General features: G+C 50.4%; 1 protein-coding gene across 1 annotated transcript in view; it reads right to left on the reverse strand.

The window, feature by feature from the left end:
* Positions 1-12,526, reverse strand: part of ZDHHC8 (zinc finger DHHC-type containing 8) — a 30,736-nt gene that overhangs the window by 16,633 nt on the left and 1,577 nt on the right. Inside the window, exons 3-8 of the mRNA XM_027859382.1 lie at positions 5,794-5,966; positions 5,153-5,255; positions 4,192-4,283; positions 1,725-1,857; positions 1,087-1,195; positions 236-345 (exon numbers count right to left, since the gene is read on the reverse strand). Of these exons, the coding sequence (XP_027715183.1) occupies positions 236-345; positions 1,087-1,195; positions 1,725-1,857; positions 4,192-4,283; positions 5,153-5,255; positions 5,794-5,966 (720 nt within the window). The remainder of the gene's footprint in view (positions 1-235; positions 346-1,086; positions 1,196-1,724; positions 1,858-4,191; positions 4,284-5,152; positions 5,256-5,793; positions 5,967-12,526) is intronic.

A 12,526-nucleotide genomic window follows, 5' to 3' on the forward strand; every position in this document is an offset into this window, starting at 1 on the left:
CTAAGGCCCCTCCCACCTCTGACATCCCTGTTCCAAGATCCCTCCCACCTCTGGCATCCCTGTTCCAAGATCCCTCTCAGCTGTGACATTCCCTGTTCTAAGGCCCCTTCTCAGCTCTGATGTTCTATGATCCTGAAAGATCCAGGCCAAGTACTCTGAGAAGATTGTAGAGATGATCCCACCCTCCACATTCATCCAAGGCGGAGAGTCCAGAAAAGTCTGAGCAATTCCTCACCTGGTCAGCTGTGGCATGGTAGTGAATCTTGGAATTATTGGTGAAGCCAGGCCGATACTTGTACATAGCAGGAGTTGGGGGGCTGGTCAGCTTAGGGGACAGGCCACCCTCTGAGGAGAAAGACAGACAAACTCACCTACCAAGGTCAGGAGTCCTCGTGGGCCTCCAGAAGGTGGGACCTGAAGGGGATGCCAACATAGCGGGCCCTGCAGGGCAGAGAAGGCTGGTAATTGGGTGAGCCAGCCTTGAGGCTGGCATTGCTTGTAGGGGACTTCAGGACTGGGCATAGACCAAGCGTGCCCTAGCCCCCAGCTTCTCATTGCCCTATAGGCTCTCTGGGCAATTGGCTCCCTTCCTCCCTCGCCCTTTAGTCTCCCTTTCTTCCTCTCTCCTTCTCCATTTCTTCCCTTGCTCTTTCTGTCTCTCTCCATCTCTTCCTCTCCTTTCTTTGTCCCTCTTCCCCTCTTCTCCCTTTCTCTAGCCTCATGTCTCCCATCGCCTCTTCCTTTTCTCCTTCTCCCTTCCTCTCCTCCTTTCCTTTTTCTCCCTTCCTCTCCTCCTTTTCTCCTTCTCCCTTCCTCTCCTCCTTTCCTTCTTCTCCCTTCCTCTCCTCCTTTTCTCCTCCCTTCCTCTCCTCCTTTCCTTCTCCCTTCCTCTCCTCCTTTTCTCCTTCTCCCTTCCTCTCCTCCTTTTCTCCTTCTTCCTCCCTTCTTTTCTTTTCCTTCTCTCTTCCTCCCTCTTCCTTCCTTTTTCCTGTTTTGCCCCCTCTTCCTCTCTTGGTGCTTATCATATGTCCCCAAAGAGTTGCCTAGCTGCTCTGGCCCAGACAGGGGTGGCCCAGTCTTACTCACCGTCACTGCTCCCCTGAAGCTCAGTGTACTTGCCGGGCTCTCCCTTGGGGGGCAGGGGAGGCTGCAGGTCCAGAGACTTCTCATCCAGCCCTCCCAGGCTAATCTTGGACTAAATCAGAGAGTTAGTGGTCAGAGGCCCCAGCCAGACTGCTCAGCCCTTTGCCCTCCCCACTGAAAAGCCCAAGGGGCTGGGGTCACCTGGGAAGGTCCCCTGTCCTGGGACATTCTTTCCTCCCCCCCAGCCTCACCTGACATCCCTTGGGCTTTGGGTATAAGTGCTGCCATCTTCCACCCTCTCCCCTCCCCAAGATGGGCATGCTTTAATTGTCCTCTACTCTCAGCTTCTTGGCCTCCACTCCCCCTCCTGGTCTCAAAAGAAGAGGAATATGTATACACCCTTACCCCAGGGGGTGCTCACAGCAGCCCCTTGAGGAAAGTAAGCTGTAATTACTTGCATCTATTTTACAGATGAGACAACTGAGCTTCACAAAAGGGAAAGTCCCCTGCCCAGGGTCACACAAGACTGAAACCCTGGTCCTGGGCTCCCAAGTCAGTTCCTTTTCCACACCAACTAGTGAGTTTCTGCCCCAGAGCTCCCACACATAGGCCCAGGGGGACAGGCCTGGACCCTGCCTCACCTTGCTTCGGCTCAAGGTGGCCTGGATTCCATTGTCACTGACCTTCACAGACACCTGCCTGTCGGAGAGATCAGGTCGCAGAAATGGGGGCTTCACACTCACAGCCAGCTTCAACTTGGGCTCTGCCACATACCTGGAGGAGTCAGATAATGAACTGATTGGAATGGCGCTCACCTGCCCCCATCTTCCGTAGGGATGGGCCAAAGAGAGCTGTGCCCAGGGAAGGAGGAAGGAGATGATGGGTTTGTAGGTTTTAAAGCTGAAAGAGGTGTCAGATGGTGGAGTGGTGGGAATGGTGCCTACCTGCCCCTGTCTTCAGTGGGGATGGGCCAAGGAGAGCTGTACCCAGGGAAGAGTTCATAGGATTTAGAGCTGAAAGGAGCTTCAGGAACCTGGAACCCTAATATCAGAGCTGGAGTGGGCTTCCTCTAGTGCAGGCTCATCACTTTACAGGGAGGGCTCGAGGTCGTGCCCAGGGTCAAACAGGTAGTAAGTAGCAGAGTCAGGATCTGAACTGAGATCTCATAACCTAAGAGTTCTATGATCTTTCCACTCCAGCAGGCTGCTTCCATTATTCTTATCTAAAAAGTGAAGGGATTGGTCTTGGGTGGTCTTTGGGGTCCTTTTCAGGTTCTCATCTTCTTCCCTTTCCCTCTCCAAAGGTGGGAACCTTAGGCCCAGACTTATCCAAAGCCATGAAGGCAGAGCTGGGATACAAACATATGGTGTATGATTCTACTTCTAGGGCTTTTTCTACTTTGAGAAGAAAGGTAGGAGATCAGAAGATAAAGGAAGAAAGAAAAGATGGAGAGGAGAGAGGTAGGGGAGAAGTGAGGAAAAAGAGGAAAGAAGGAGCAGAGAGGAGAAAGAAGAAAGAGGCTGAGGAGAGGAAAGAGTAGGAAAAGGGAGGGAGAGAAGGGAGGAATGAGAAAGAAGGAAACTGGAGGGGAAAACCAGGAGAAAAGAGAGGGGGTGGGCAGGCGGAGTCCTGGGCCAGCTGAGATTTCTTGTAAGTCTCTGTGAGGGTGGGCTTCGTGGAGAGGAAGGAAACCTTCCACATGTCCCAGGAGGATGGAGCTGAGGGGCTCTGGAGATCTGCCTCACCAGCAGCTCCACTGCAGCCCAGCCTAACGGGGGAGAAGAGGGGTGCCTGAAGGCCAAGACTGATCCCTGAGAGATGACTCAGGCCAGGGCAGAGCAGGTGGAAGAGGGGAGTGGGGGGCCAGGGAGAGAGATGTGATGGGGAGTTGGGGGTGGGAGAGAGACAGGAATTCAGGCCCAGCAACAGCCAAGCTCTCACTGCACCCACAGGCACAGGGACCCATCATTAGTCCTCACTGGCTTGTCTGATAAGGTCTCTCTGTGTGGAGATCAACAGCCAGGCCAAGGCCAAAGACAGGAAGGAAGTCCAGGAGCTTATTACCAAGACAGGCCTGTGCAGAGTGGACGTTGTGCACATGGGGGTCTAGGATTCCACATGTGAAAGTGTGTTTGTGCAACAGGAGGTGAGCCTGTGTGTACGGGCCTGCATGCAATACAATTGCATTCGTGCATGTAGGTGATTAAAATGTGTGCTACGTTTCCACGTGGCTGTGGTCTGTCCATCTCTGCACCTGTCTGTGACCACAGAAGCCCCAAGACGAGCTGGCCACTAACCACTGACCATGGACAGCGCTCTTGGGCCATAGATTGGCCAGTCACTGACCAAGGGCCTCCAAGACCACGGACATCTGTCCACTGACCACTGACCACAGTCAGAGATGACAGCAAGGCATCGTCCTAGGACTCTGAGCTTGAAGGAACCTCAGAACGCCTTCCTAAAAATCAGAGGTGTCCAAGAGTGAGGCCACGGGCCACCCCGAGAGGGAGGCAAGTGTGCCCTCACTGAGGGCCATCTACCAGGGGTGGGAGAACCACTTGCTGGTTGTATGGTAGCAGGGATACTTTTCTCCGTCCAGGTTGGAACAAGTTGGACACTCAGGTCCCTTGTAGCTCGAAAATGTTGTGATTCTATGACCAGCTAGTCCAACGCCCTCATTTTACAGATGTGGGAAACTGAGACCCAGAGTGGGGAAGGGATTGGGCCAGAGTTACAAAATTTATGGGATTACGGCACTAATGCTAAAGGGCCCTCAGAGCCCACTGAGCTCAACCACTCCATTGTACAGATGAGAAAACTGAGACCAAGGGAGATGAAGTGACCTGTCTCGGGTCACACGAGTAGTACGCATCACACACGGGATTTGAACCTAGCTCCCTGGTTCCAGAACCAATGTCTTTCCCTCTAGATCAATTAATAAGTGGCAAAACCAGAATTTGAAACTGAGTCCTCAGATATTAAATCTAGTGTTCTTTAGAAGTGCCGGCCACCAACAGTGAGGGTCCAGAGGGCACAGACTGAAACTTCCTTCACCTACGGGGCGCCCTGCCTCCCCTACCCCGCAACACACACAGAGCTCTACCTTACCTGGGCGCCAGCGGGCTACACAGCACGTGCTCGATATTCCCATAGCACCCTCGAGTGAACGGATTAACGCCTCCACGGAACTTGCCCGTCACCTGTAAAAAGATTCGCCGCACACCCCCGACCCGTGAGCCCTGAGTCTGTATCACTTCATTTCTCGGAGACTCGGTTTGTTTCCTCATCTGTAGAATGGGAATAATAATGGCGCCTCCCTCCTGGGGCTTTTGGGAAGATCAAATGAGTGAACGCATGCAAAGCTTCTATCAGAGGGAGGCCAGAGCTTAACTGGTCTGACTCCCTCATTTTACCGAGGAAGAAACACGAGGAGGCAAGTGCTTGGTGATGCGCTAATGCGCCCCTCAGGGCCACCCATGAAGTGAGGGTCAGAGGGGAGATCTGAACCCTGTTCCTCTGACTCCAGAGCCAGGGGTCTTTCTGATGATGAAGAGTGACATGGGGGAGCAGGAGCCTTTTCGGGGATCTCCAGAGACCAGGGTGCCAAGTTTGCAAACTGGAAGGGGGGACCACTCCTCAAGGAAACCTTGAGCAAACTGGGATTATTTACACCCATTTTACAGATGGGGCAGCTGAGACTCAGAAAGGAGAACCCATAGCATGAGGATCTCAGCAGGCTTCTCTACCAAAGAACTCTCCACAAGCACAGAGCCCATTTATCTAACACTTTGGGGCCATAGAAAGGTCTGCAAAGTGCTTTCCACATGAGGAAAAATGTGCAAAGATTATTACTCCCATTTTACAAAATAGGCTAACAAATGAGGGCGGGGGGTGGGAGAAACTTGCCCATGATCACCCAGCTCCTAAGAGCCTCCAAAGCCAGGGTCATTTCCACTGGACCAGACTACTTTACAACCCACCCCTTAACCTTACCTAGGTCCATACACCTCCCTCCTCCTGCCTTTAGGACCCCTCCTCTTCCCTGGTTCTTGCAAGGCTGAGTCCCTACCTGCTCATTGGTGGTACGGCCCCGGGCCACCAGGACAATGTGGAAGCCAGTGAGGCCGATGACGGGAATGAAGAAGAGGCCAGCCACACACATGACGGCCATTCTGGGAGGTGTTAAGGTAAATGCTGGTGGGGGAGGGGGAGCCCAACAGGCAGGAAAGCCTTGGGAAACACCAGGAGCCAGGACAGGCAGCTCCCCAGGCTGTCCCTGGGCTGGGACCTGCCCCTCCTAGCACCCACGGGGGCCAGGGAGGGAAGTCAGGTTCCTGAACCTATTACCCAGATGCAATGACCTGTGGGGGAGCTGCCTTCCCCAGAGTGCTTAGAGGCCAATGTCTCGTAGTTATCCTTGACCAACTCCCCCACCCTCCTGGGGAAGAGAAGGAAGGAGTGGGGATGAATGGGAGAAAGGAAGAATGGGACTGAAGGAGGAAAAAGAGGATGGGAAGGAGGAAAGGAAGATAGAGAAAAGGAGAAAGGGAAGGGAAGGAGAGAAGGAGGAGGATGAAGGGAAGGATGGCAAAGGAAAGGAAAAAGTACAGAGAAAGGGAAGGAGAGAGAAGGAGGAAAGGGAAGGGGAAAAGAAGGGAGGGTGAAGAGAAAGAAGTAAGGCAGGCAGGGGTGGGAAGGCAGGCAGGATACGTGATGGCTGTGTGGGCTGCCCCAAGCTGGTCAGGGTGGTGGAGGACAAAAACCATCCCAAAGGCAAACACGCCAACCATGTGTGCACTGAGGGACAGCAAAAAGAGGAAAAAATATCTGTAGTTGCGTCTCCCAATGCAGTTGTTGACCCAGGGGCAGTGATGGTCAAAGTCCTGCAGGGGAAAGAGAGAGAGAGAGAGGGAAGAGAAGAACAGAGAAAGAGGGAAGAGAATGAGAGAGAGGAGGAAGAAGAAGGACAGAGAAAGAGAGGAGAGAAAGATGAGAGAAGAGAGAGAAGAGGGAGAGAGAGAAAGAGAGAGCAAGAGAGAAGAATAGAGAACAGAAAGAAGAGAGAGAAAAAGAGACAGAGAGAGAAAAGACAGAGAGAAAGAAAGAGGGGGAGGGAGGGAGAGAGAGAGAGAGAGAAGCCAGTCAGGCATGGCTGACCACGGGACCATGACTCCTCCACTAGCCCACCAGCTCTCTCTCAGGCCTCAGGCCTCAGGCCATGGGCCTCAGGCTCTGCGGGGCTGAATGGGCCTCTGTTTGAAAGGCAGTCCGGGGAAGGGCTGGAACCCAGAATTTGGAATCAGGAAGGCCTGGGTTCAAATCCTGCCTTGTCTGCTTATCAGCTGGGCACACAGCATACCGTGATTTTCTCAGCCTCAGTGTCCTCATCCTATCCCCGTGGGAGGTAGGTAGTATCTACCTACCAGAAGCTCCAATGAGATGGTGTAGATGGTGCACTGAGGCACCAAACCAGTGCCTGATGGTGGCAATAGTGATGTGACTAGCAGTGAAGCCCCAAGACCCAGGGCTGGAAAGGACTTGAAGTGCTCATTGAGTCCAGGCCCCTGGCCCTGAGCACGTGGGAAGGGAGGTGAGTGGAGGTTAAGCCCTGAATATTCATCAGCAATAGAGCTGAGAGTACCTACTACACACCAGGCACTGGGGATAAAAAAGGGAGAAGGTCCCTGTTCTCAGGTCCTTTGCCTGCTAAGATTAAGTCCACCCACTTCGTTTCCAGAACATGGAAACGGAGGCCCATAGAATTTAAGCGACTGGTCCCAATCAAAGGTCAGAGTGGGAACTCAAAGCCATGTCTCCTGACCCCAAAGCCAGGGCTCCTTCCTCTTTGTCAGGTGGCTCAGCAAAGGAAGAGTTAGTCTGTGGATACCCATTCTCTGGCTCAATGATTTCCAGAGAGTCAAGACTCCTTCCTTTGGACCAAGAGAGATGGCTCGGGTTAAGTTGGAGGGAGGGCTGGCTGTGCTAGCTGGTTCTAAGTATCTGGAAGGTAGTCACGTGGAAAAGGGATTAGCGTCATTCTGCTTGACCCTAGAGGACAGAACTAGGAGGAATGGTGAGAAGAGGCAGATTTGGGCTGTAGATAAGGGAGAAGCCCATAACATTGGGAGCTGTCCAAAAGCAGGAGAGGTTCCTTTGAGATGTAGTGCTCTTCTCTGAGAACTACCCATCCCTGGAGGTCTCCAAGCTGTGGGGGCATGATGACTTGGTGAAAGATTTTGTAGGGGAATAGGTCAGACCAGATGGCCTCGAAGGTCCCTTCCAACTCTGAGATTCAATCAATCAATCCACAAGCATTTATCAAGAACTGGGCTAGGCAGAGGGGAATAGAAACAGGGGTATGAAACACTCTCTTCACATTCCAACGGGCTCACATCCTGCCAGGGAATACATCCACTCGTGAAGCTCAATTCAAAAACAAATACAAGGTAATTAATCAAGGGGGTCACTAACAGATGAGGGGGAGAGTTCAATAAAGATGTCACATAAGAGGAGCTTAAGCCAAGTTCTGAAGGAAGTCAGAGATTCTAAGAGGCAGAGGTGGAGAAGAAAGAGCATTTCAGGCTGGACAATAGCCTGGGCATAGGCGTGGAGATGGAGGGTCATGGATGAGGAACAGTAAGAGGGCTGGCTGTGGAGAAGAGGAATGTATAGTAAGATTGAAAAGGTAGGCCAAGGTCAGATGTCGATGGGCCTTAAATGCCAAACAGGAGTTGGCATTTCATTTGATGAATGAATCTGATTTCATCTAGGACCTAGAGGGGACAGGGAGCCAGTGAAGTTTCTTGAAGAAGGGAGGAGCACAGTGAGACTTGTACTTTAGGAATAGCATGTTAGTAGCTATATGGAAAAGAGATGAGAGAAAGGAGAGACCAGAAACCAATTAGGAGCCTACTACAGCAGACTGATGGACAGCTAGGTGGCGCCATAGTGCATAGAGCGCCAAGCTTGGAGTCCTGTCTTCCTGAGTTCAAATCTGGCCTCAGATCCTTACCAGCTGCATGACTCTGGGCAAGTCACTTAATCCTGTTTTCCTCAGTTTCCTTATCTGTAAAATGAACTGGAGAAGGAAATGGCAAACCATTCCAGTATCTTTGCCAAGAAAATCCCAAATGGGATCATGAAAGTACCTGAAAAACTATGGACAGAGGTTCTCAATATTGTACAGGAGGCAGTAACAAAAAACATCCCAAAGAAAAAGAAGAGTGGGGCAGCTAGGTGGCCCAGTGCATAGAGCTCCAGCCTTGGAGTCAGGAGGACCTGAGTTCAAATCTGGCTTCAGATACTCGACACTTAACTAGTTGTGTGACCATGGGCAAGTCACTTAACCCCTGATGGCCTCACCAAAAAAGAAAAAAAAAGAAAGAGAAAAAGAAGAGCAAGAAAACAAAATGGCGTCTGATGAGGCTTTACCAATAGCTGAGGAAAGAAGGAAAGGGAGAGGGAAAGGGGAAAGGTGATTTACCCACCTGAATGCAGAATTCCAGAGAATAGCAAGGAGACATAAGTTTTTCTTAAATGAGCAATGCAAAGAAACAGAAAACAATAGAATGGGAAAGACAAGAGATCTCTTCAAGAAAATTAAAGATAAAAGGAATGTTTCATGCAAAAATGGGCATAATAAAAGACAACAATGGTAGTGACTTGACAGAAGCAGAAGAGATTAAGAAGATGTGGCAAGAATACACAGAAGAACCAAACAAGAATGATCTTAACACGCTCAATAACCACAATGGTGAGGTTGCCCATCCAGAGCCAGACATCCTGGAGAATGAAGTCAAGTGGGCCTTAGGAAGCATTGCCAACAACAAGGCTAGTGGAGGTGACGGAATTCCAGCTGAGCTATTTAAAACCCTAAAAGATGATGCTGTTAAAGTACCGCACTCAATATGACGGCGACTTTGGAAACTCAACGGTGGCCACTGGATTGGAAAAGATCAGTTTACGTCCCAACCCTAGAGAAGGACAATGTCAAGGAATGTTAAAATCACCGAACAATTGCCCTCATTTCACATGCCCGCAAGGTTATGCTTAAGATTCTGCAAGCTAGGCTTCAGCAATACGTGAACCAAGAATTACCAGAAGAGCAGGCTGGTTTTCAAAGAGGCAGGGGAACTAGAGAAGAAACTGCCAACATCCGCTGGACTAGGGAGGAAGCAAGGGAGCTCCAGAAAAACATCCACCTCTGCTTCATGGACAACACTAAGCCTTAGATTGCGTGAATCACAACAAAACGTGGCAAGTCCTCAAAGAGACGGGGGACCAGATCATCTGACTTGTCTCCTGAGGAACTTGTACGTGGGCCAAGAAAAAAGTTAGAACCAACCATGGAACAGCTGATTGGTTTAAGATTGGAAAAGGAGTATGACAAGGCTGTGTATTGTCACCTTATTTATTTCACTTATAGGCAGAGCACAGCATGCGAAATGCCAGGCTGGACGAGACAAAAGCTGGAATTAAGGTTGCCGGGAGAAATGTCAACAATCTGAGATGTGCAGATGATGCCACTCTAATGGCAGAAAGTGGAGAGGAATTAAGAAGCTTCTTGATGAGGGTGAAAGAGCAGAGTGTAAAAGCTGGCTTGAAGCTTACCATCAAAAAAACTAAGATCTTGGCAACTGGGCCCGTCACTTCCTGGAAAATAGAGGGTGAAGAAATGGAAGCAATGTCAGATTTTATGGTTTTGGGCTCAAAGATCGCTGCAGATGGCGACTGCAGCCATGAAATTTCTCCTTGGAAGGAAAGCTCTGGCAAATGTGGACAGCATACTAAAATGCAGAGACCTCACCTTTGCCAACAAAGATCTGTGTAGTCAAAGCTGCCGTTTTTCCAGTAGCAATGCATAGCTGTGAGAGCTGGAGCAGAAGGAAAGCTGAGTGCCCCAGAATTGCCACTTTTGAATTGTGGTGCTAGAGAAGCCTTGGGAGAGTCTCTTGGACAACAAGAAGGTCAAATCAGTCAATATTTAAAGAAACTGATTGAGGCTCTTCACTGAAATGTCAAGTACTGAGGCTGAAGCTTAAATACTTTGACCACGTAATGAGAAGACCACCGGACTCATTGGAAAAGACCCTGATGTTGGGAAAGATTAAAGGCAAAAGGAGAAGGGGATGGCAGAGGATGAGATGAATGGATAGTGTCATGGAAGCAATGAACATGAGCTCGGACAGAAAGTCCTGGTGTGCTGTGGTCCACGAGGTCACAAAGAGTCATAAATGACTGGACAATAACAATAGATTGGACAAGAAGTGATGAGGGCCGCTATCAGGCGGCAGCTGTGAGAATAGAGGGGGGGGACATGTACGAGACATGTCATGAAGGCAGAAACGAAAAGGCAGGGTGTGACAGCGAATGAGGAGCCAAAGACGGTCCCTAAGGGTCCCAGCCTCGGTGAGGAGGAGGATGGTGGTGCCTTCAACAGTAAGAGGGAAGTTTGGAAGGCTTTAGGGAACAATAGTGAGTTCAGTTTGGGACACGTTGAGTTGGAGACAGCCAAGGAACAGTGAGCAGAAACGTCTCACAGGCAGTGAGATACAGACATTACCCTACTATGAGGGCCATGCCCCACCTGGCTTGAGGAACGTAGTGACAGATCAGCAGATCAAGAGAAGAGAACGGGAGGGAATAAAGCCCCTCTCTTGGCTCATTGCTCAGAGTTCCCCAGCTGGGTTCACCTCAGCCCCTGGGCACAGGACTCCCTTCTGGCTCAGACTCCTCTGGCCCCAGCATCACGAGGCAGGTTATTGAACCTAGTGCCCTGCCATCAGAGGGCTCAAGTCAGTTGATCCAGAACGCTAACGCCTACAATCATAGGATACTGTAACTGGAAAGAGCTTAGAAGATAGGACGGAAAATGTCAGAGCTGGGAAGGTCCCAAGAACAGGGGATGTCGGGGGCAGCTAGATGGCACAGTGAATAGAGCACTGGCCCTGGATTCAGGAGGACCTGAGTTCAAATCTGGCCTCATACACTTGACACTTACTAGCTGAGTGACCCTGGGCAAGTCACTTAACCCCAATTGCCTTTAAAAAAAAAAAGAGATGATTTAATCCAGCTCTCTTATTTCACAGATGAGGAAACTGGGACCCAGTGAGGGAAAGGGCCCTACCCAAGGTTACATAAAGTAGAAGCCATAAGATATGAACCCAGATCTGTTGATTCGAGGCGTACTTCAGATTGCATCTGGGGAAGCGTTGCCACCTCTGACCAAACTGCAGTCATTGAAATAATGAATGAACAAACTAGGAGAGTCCAGTGGCTGGACTACACAAGCTGGCTGTCCAGTGGCCTCCGTCTACTGTGGTATCAAGACCGATGCTCAGTTATGGGTGCCGTACTTTAGAAGAGATCCTGACAAACTAGAGAGCCACCGATGGTGTTGAGGAAAGGCTGAAGGAACCGAGGATGTTTTGTCTAAGAAAAGGTTCAGGAAGAACATAAGATCTCCTTTAGAGGTTGAAATATCAGCTGAGAGGGACAGCGCTGGGACCAATTCATGCAAGTTACAGGAAGACAATTCAGGATCTCCTGTAATATATAAGGGCTATTCCCAAAGGAGTGAGGTGGCTTGTAACATGACAATAGGGGTATCACTGGAGGTTCGCAAATGGAGATTCCATCAGTCAGTCAATCAACAAGCACTGAAGTACCTACTATGTGCCAGGTACTGTGCTAAGCTCTGGAGATACAAAAAAAGACAAAATCAGTCCCTACCCTCAAGGAGCTTACAATCTAATGGCGGAAGGAAAAGGTGGTGTGTTGTTGAGGGAATTGATTCTTACAATGGATAAAAGGTTGGCCTCGATGGTGTCTGGGGAGGTCACCTTCCAATCCAAGACTTCCTAGGGCACCCACCAGTGCCCACCCTGGTGCACATCACCAAAGACATTTGCAAAGTAGGCACTTAATGGATGTTTTTTGTTGAATGAATGAAGAAAAAAGGCCTTTGGAATAAGGAGTGAGTTCCAAACGAGCCAGGCTGCTAAATACAGGTCACTTTCTTTGATGAGTCTAAATTCCCTTCTCTATAAAGCAAGACTATATGATCTTGGGGTTAGAGACAACAGACTTGGAGCCGACAGGCACTTTCATGATCATTTTGTCCAACGGCCTCATCTAACAGAGAAGGAAACTGAGGCCCAGAGAAGGGGAAGTGCCCAAGAGGACAAGGTTGGATTTGAAGCCAGGTCCTTTGACTCAAAATTCAGTTGTCTTAACGTGCAGCCCAAACCTGGGGCTCCTTTCAGCTCCTCCCACCAGCTCCCAGCTGCCATGTTCCCACCCTCCACCCAGATCTGACATCAGTTTCCATAGCTCAAGCCCAGCCTCAGGCCCCCCAGGTTGTGTTCAGGCCTCCCCAGGTCCCCAGCCCAGCCCCGGGTTCCCTGGTTGTGGCCTCCCATGGACCCTGGTCCCCAGCCCAGCC

Source organism: Vombatus ursinus, unplaced genomic scaffold (assembly GCF_900497805.2).
Source record: "Vombatus ursinus unplaced genomic scaffold, bare-nosed wombat genome assembly UNPS02014167.1, whole genome shotgun sequence".
NCBI classification, from domain to species: domain Eukaryota; kingdom Metazoa; phylum Chordata; class Mammalia; order Diprotodontia; family Vombatidae; genus Vombatus; species Vombatus ursinus.